The 6034-nt window shown below is 43.3% G+C and overlaps 1 protein-coding gene across 5 annotated transcripts in view; it reads left to right on the plus strand.

The window, feature by feature from the left end:
* SMARCD3 (SWI/SNF related BAF chromatin remodeling complex subunit D3) overlaps window positions 1-6034 on the plus strand; it is a 115539-nt gene extending 109505 nt beyond the window's left edge. For all 5 annotated transcript variants that reach the window (XM_075144501.1, XM_075144500.1, XM_075144502.1 and 2 more), the window contains 2 exons: window positions 1719-1820; window positions 1919-6034. In XM_075144501.1, the coding sequence (XP_075000602.1) occupies window positions 1719-1820; window positions 1919-1972 (156 nt within the window). In that variant the 3' untranslated portion in view covers window positions 1973-6034. The remainder of the gene's footprint in view (window positions 1-1718; window positions 1821-1918) is intronic.

A 6034-nucleotide genomic window follows, 5' to 3' on the forward strand; every position in this document is an offset into this window, starting at 1 on the left:
TTTGTCCACCAGTATCCCCAAATCCTTCTCTGCAGGGCTGCTCTCAATCCATTTATCCGTCGTCTGTATTGATACTGAGGATTGCCCTGACCCAGGTGATGACATCAGTTGCTCTTCCCTTATCCACCAGTGCAGTCACTCCACCATAGGTGGCCACTAGATGAGTCACGCACGCTTTGCCTTTGGTGAAGCCATGTTGGCTGTGTCTAATCACCTCCCTGCCTTCCATATGTTCCAAAATGTCTTCCAGGAGGATCTGTTTCATAATCTTACTGGACACAGAGGTGAGGCTGCTCGGTAGTTCTCTTTTTACCCTTTTTAAAAATGGGTGTGATGTTTCCCTTTTTCCAGTCACTGCGGACTTCGCCTGCTGCCGTGACTTTTCAAATATGTTGGAGAGTGGCTTAGTGTCCACGTCAGCCAGTTCCCTCAGGACCCTGGCATGCATTTCGTCAGGTCCTGTGGACTTGTGTATGTTCAGCTTCCTCAGATGGTCTCAGACCTGATCTTCTCCTACGATGGGAGGGACTTCTTTCCCCCTTGAGGTTCAGGGGCTTGAGAGATGTGGGAAGAGAGGTTACCACAGAAAACTGAGGCAAAAAAATATCTTGATTAACTTAACCTTCTCCATATTGGTTGTCACCAGTTCTGCTGTCTTATTTACCGGGGGGGGGCATACCTTTTCTTTAATCTTCCTTTTCTAGCCAACGTACCTGTAAAAGCCCTTCTTATTGTTCTTTGCATTCCTTGCCCAGTTCAGCTCCAGCTGTGCCTTAGCTTTCCTGAGCCCATCCCTACACATCCGGGCAGCATCCCTATGTTCTTCGCAAGATACATGTCCCTGGTTCCACTGCCCGTGCATTTCCTTCTTACACTTCAGTTTGACCAGGAGGTCCTTACTGAGCCTTGCCCGTCTCCTGCCTTCCTTGCCCAGTTTCGTACACATGGGAATTTCGAGCTCTTTCACTCGTAAGAAAAATGTCCTTAAAGAGCTGCCGCCTCTGTTCAGCTCCTTTGTCCCTACGGGCAGTTTTCCAGGTGGTCCCATCCACTAGTTCCTTAAACAACTTGTTGGTTTTTCAAGTCTTGCTTTCTTGGCAGTTGCGTAGAGACTGAAAAATCAGCTCAGGACTTTGGCCCTTGTGGAATTACCAGGGTTTTCTGTTCCTCACATTTCAATGGAGTTATTTTTCCTTAATTCTCTCCCCATCAGAACTTTCCTTGAAATCAAGGTAAGATATGCTTTGAGAGAAGGGCAACACTCGTATAGAGTTCTGCTTCCATTTGATGTGAATATCTTAACAATTTCAAGCTGTTACCCTGTGTATGGGTAACTACTGAGGTTCTTTGGATACGTAGGCTAATAAAATATACAGTGCCAGGGAACTTGTCCTGGGCACTGGAACTAAACCGTCCATGCTATTAATTTTTAGAGATCGTGGCACTTAGCCTGGGCAACTGCTGGTGTCCAGAATTATTCCTTCGCACAGTTGAGGAGCAGAGGTTAGGAGCTGTTCACAGTTCGCAGTTTGTGTGCGACCTTCTTGTTTTGGTAGTCAGCACACATGCCGTTCGTTGTCCATTTGCCTTGGGCTTAGAGAACAGTCCTGAACATTTTTAATGCAGTAATGTAGATAAATTTTGACTCTAGGTAAATCTGAATGTTCCTCTACGTGGTAGAAGAGCTATAGTGAAAAATGTTTTTATTTTTGTCACAGGTGATGACTGATGTAGTTGGAAACCCAGAGGAAGAACGCAGAGCTGAATTTTATCACGAGCCATGGTCTCAAGAGGCTGTGAGCAGATATTTCTACTGCAAGGTATGAAGGAATTATCCACACTTCTGGCTTATAAATTAATCTGCCTGCCACTGAACAATTGAATCTGCTGAACTGTACAGTTTCTCTTTTTCGTTCAGATCCAGCAGCGCCGGCAGGAACTGGAACAATCTCTGGGAGTGCGCAACACATAAGTACTGCTCGCAAGATCCCATTGGCATCATGACCACCAAACCAGTGGACTTTTCAGTGTTACTTAGCTCACTGTTACACATGGACCTGCTTCCTGACTGGATGAGAATGCACCATCAACACACCAGTCAGAACACCAGCTTTAGAGTGACCCTTGAAAATCCTGCCCATGGGGGGTGTCTCAAACCATGCCAGGCCAGAGACAGCGCCATACAAGTGTCAGTGTTAAAGAAGATTAAAGGTTCATTCATCAACGCGCATCATTAAGTTTTAGTGGAAAATTCAGACACTACACAGCAAATCCTAATGGGCTATGCACAGAATCATGGGAGCATTGATGGGGGAGGTTGAGATGGGTGTTATAGGAGACTACAGATCTAGAGAAATAAACGCAGTTCTCATCCTATGTTACCTAAGAGTCTCAAATAGTAACTTGTCTGGAATTAGACAAGATAGTCTTTGTTATAGCTGTGGAATGCTGTGGAATGGGGAGTTTTTATTCCAGCTGGAGCAGTGCAAGAAGCCTCTCACCATGTGAAAGAACAAACTAGGAGGATTTTCATTCCTGGAATGAAGAACCCCTCTGGAAAGAAGTATAGTCAGGACATCTCTTCTGCAAACTCTAATACTTCCTCTTTCCCTTGCCCCCGCAGTGAAAGGTAGACTGAATTACGTAGCGCTAGATGGGTGTGATCCGTGTGCTGTACTGAGAGGAAGAGAATTATCCCTGGGACAGGAGCTTCTTAGGCATCCTTAATATCAGTGGTGTTAGCAAAGCTGAGGTCGAAGCAAGAGATGAGGCATTCTGAGAAAATGAAAATAACTTAGTGGTGCTTTGCTGATACCTGCCTTGAACACAGCAGATATTAACAGTAAGCATATATGTAAAATACGAGATTTCTTAAATGTTTCTCTGTGTGCCAGTAGGGATCAGCACTGAAAAGAACTCCCCTAATTGTTAAGTTGGTGCAGAATCCAAGCTTAACCTCGTATAACGTGGCAGTTTTCTCTTTACTTCAGGATGTTAACAGAGTCCCTGGATTGGTCATAGGTGAACTGCCTCTTACTACGAATTATTTAGTTCCCCCATACATGGTACGTACTGGTTATATAGGATGCTGTTGAGTTATAAAGCACTACCAGCCTTAAATAGCACAGAGAACGTATCCCTTGGAAACCATCTCCTTTGTAAATGTACGACAGATTCAGACTATGGGAATATATACCATATTTACTTGGAAGCAGGGACATCTTCATTAAATCCTTCCCCAGCCTCATTTTTTGTAGTGCATAGACTAGTTTGTAATGAATGGCCCGACATGATTTCTAGTCCAAAAAGCAGCCGCCAAAGTATAACTCTTTGTCCAGATGATGTGGCACTCAAAATCCTCTTCTAGTTACTCCTTTTCATCTCCTTTCTTTCACTTTCTTGGAAAGAGAATCAAATTCACATGTGGTACAGAAGGGAGGCAGCTCTTCTGAATAATGCATTTTGCTGTAGTGTTGTCCTTTTCTCTTCTTCTATCTTTGCCAATTTCTTTCTTGGTTGAACTTAAAAGTTTCTTCTGTCCACTCACAGAAGAGGGAGTCTTCTCTTCCACCCCTTTATTTAATACCTCTGCTCTCGCATTAATAGTGCCATAGCTTTTACTCTGACCATTGTGTTCAGAGACGTCTCAGAAAAATTACATTTGATTGCAGTCATATGATGGCAGTACCGTCATGCAAAACCATTGGTGTGAGAAAAAGCATAGCTGTACCTCTTTGCTTGAGACCTTTTACCGGGAATGGCTTTGTTTGGAACGGCTTCGTTTGGAACTTTTTTGTGTTAAAACCTCTTTCTACAGTAGACCGTGAAATCCTGCAGTCTTAAATTGAGTATAGTGAGGGGCTGTGAGGCTGCCAGGCAGTGAATGACTTGAAATCTTATTTACTTTAGGACTCCACTAATTGGACTACAAGCAAGCATTACGAGGGAAAACAGTGGGGGTCATCTGCTACTGTGCTTCCATATTTATTACGCTGCTGTGTCAGTTGTGTGCATGCTGTCGGGTGTATAAAACTCTTTTCTGTATGTGGTAAACAGAGCAGCTACATTCAGGGGATGCGTTCAGTCTCCAGGAATAAGAAATGCAGAGAAAGATACGCAAGGATGTGAGAAGGGCACGGAACAGGGATAGATGCCTGCAGGATGTCTGCCAGGGAATTCTGTTTTTTGAGAACTTTCCCGTTGCAGTGGCAAATATTTGTGCAGAGAAATTTCAGTCACGTGCCACAGCTGGCAACATAATGGAGTCCAGCCTGCTTTCAGAATCTCTCTGTAGAAGTGATTGGATGGATCTGTTCCCAAGTCTCTTTCAGAGCAAATTAATGAAACTAATGTGGTGTTGCTGCCCAGTGTTCACGCAGCATCACTGGAAGGTGAATCTGTGTGTGTGTGCGCACGCGTGTGCACATGCATGAGTCAGCCACTGCAGATGGCTCTGAAGGTGGCAATCCAAAATCTAAATTCTTATATCCCACTGTCCATATTCCTACTGTACATAAAAAGACTGGTCACCAACAGTGAGCCTTGGGAATAGCCGTCAGATGTCTTTCCTTTGGTTAAACCGGGGTTTGAGATTCTGATGCCTTTTTCCTGTGTTCAGAAGCAGTTCAGGCCTTTTACTGAGAAATTTCGTCCTCTGTTCCAGGAGTGCAGCCAGGAGCTTGCTTGTTTGCAAAAAAGAGAAATTATATTTTAAGAGAAATAATGGAGCAATGACTGGGAGGAAATTCCTGGACCAAATGCTGCTTGGGCATACAAAAATGAAAAGCAGTGGTACTCAACAGGCGTGTAATTGTGGCAGATTGTAAATGATAAATTCATTTTAAGTTCAGGATGGTTGTCTTTTTGTATGTATAAAAGATGACAAGAAGATGTTTTGGGGTCTTCAGTTGCTGCCACAGTACAATACAAATCTGTGCATACTGAAAAAAAAAACATTTTGTGTATAGAAGTAGTTAATGTATAGATGATAATATAGATTGTTAGAAAATATAGCATCAAAGTAGAAAAGGGTTAAAACAGAATTCTGGAGGATCAATAGAAAGGTAATATATCTTGGAGCTGAAATGTTGACATGGCAGGTTTCAAACACTCTTTTTAGTCCTTTGAGCTGTTGGCCATGAGTCAGGATTCAGACCAAGCGTTTCTTAGAAATTAAAGGGAAAACAAACGTTTGATTATGGAATAGAGAGAAGAATACAGCAGCGGAAAATGAAATAAAAAGATGGAGCGGAGCACCACTGAAGTGCCAGTAAGACGTAGCACAGGATAGCGTGCAGAGTACTGTTGGAGTAGCACAGTCCACGGGAGTCAGTATATTTTGTGTGCATGTGTGTATGTATACGTGTAGAGAGCACGTGGGAGAGAGCCAGTCGCAACTTGTGTGTAGCCTGGGAAATGGGCGTGCAGGACAGACCAAATCTTCTGCAAATAACTTCGAGACACATTGTCAAAACATTTTCCGCTGTTATCAACAGGGATTCAGTTGTTCGCCTTCGCAGGGTTGGTGGCTGCAGTGCAGACATTGTTTCAGCTGGCAGGTTTTTACACCACATGGATTACAATTTATCCTGTGCAAGCTGAGTGAAAATATTAGTGCGTATGTCAATATTGGTCATATTCTAAGGCTCCTAATTTTTGCCAAAATGCTAGTCAGGTATTGGGGGATTTTTGGCCTGTTTTTGTGTTGAGAACCCTCTTATGGCAGTGCAAATAGATGAGGGGGAAAAGAAAGCTCTATTTTCCTGAAGAAAGAGGTCTCCTTTCTGTAACTGCTCTGTTGTTCAATAGGATGTATCTGTTCTGCCAGATCCTGTATGATAAACACGTTTTCCGATCTCATTGAAGAAAGGAACTCCATTAAAAAATACAACTGTGGGTTTGTGAGAGTGAGCAAATATGTGTTGGGGGGGGGGAGAGAGAGACTCCCTCTACTCTGTAGCCACCATATCTTCATTGTATGATGCCGAGTGATTCGTAGAAAAGCTTTTAACAATAAATACTTTGTTTCTTTGTA

This window comes from Calonectris borealis, chromosome 2 (assembly GCF_964195595.1).
Source record: "Calonectris borealis chromosome 2, bCalBor7.hap1.2, whole genome shotgun sequence".
NCBI classification, from domain to species: Eukaryota; Metazoa; Chordata; class Aves; order Procellariiformes; family Procellariidae; genus Calonectris; species Calonectris borealis.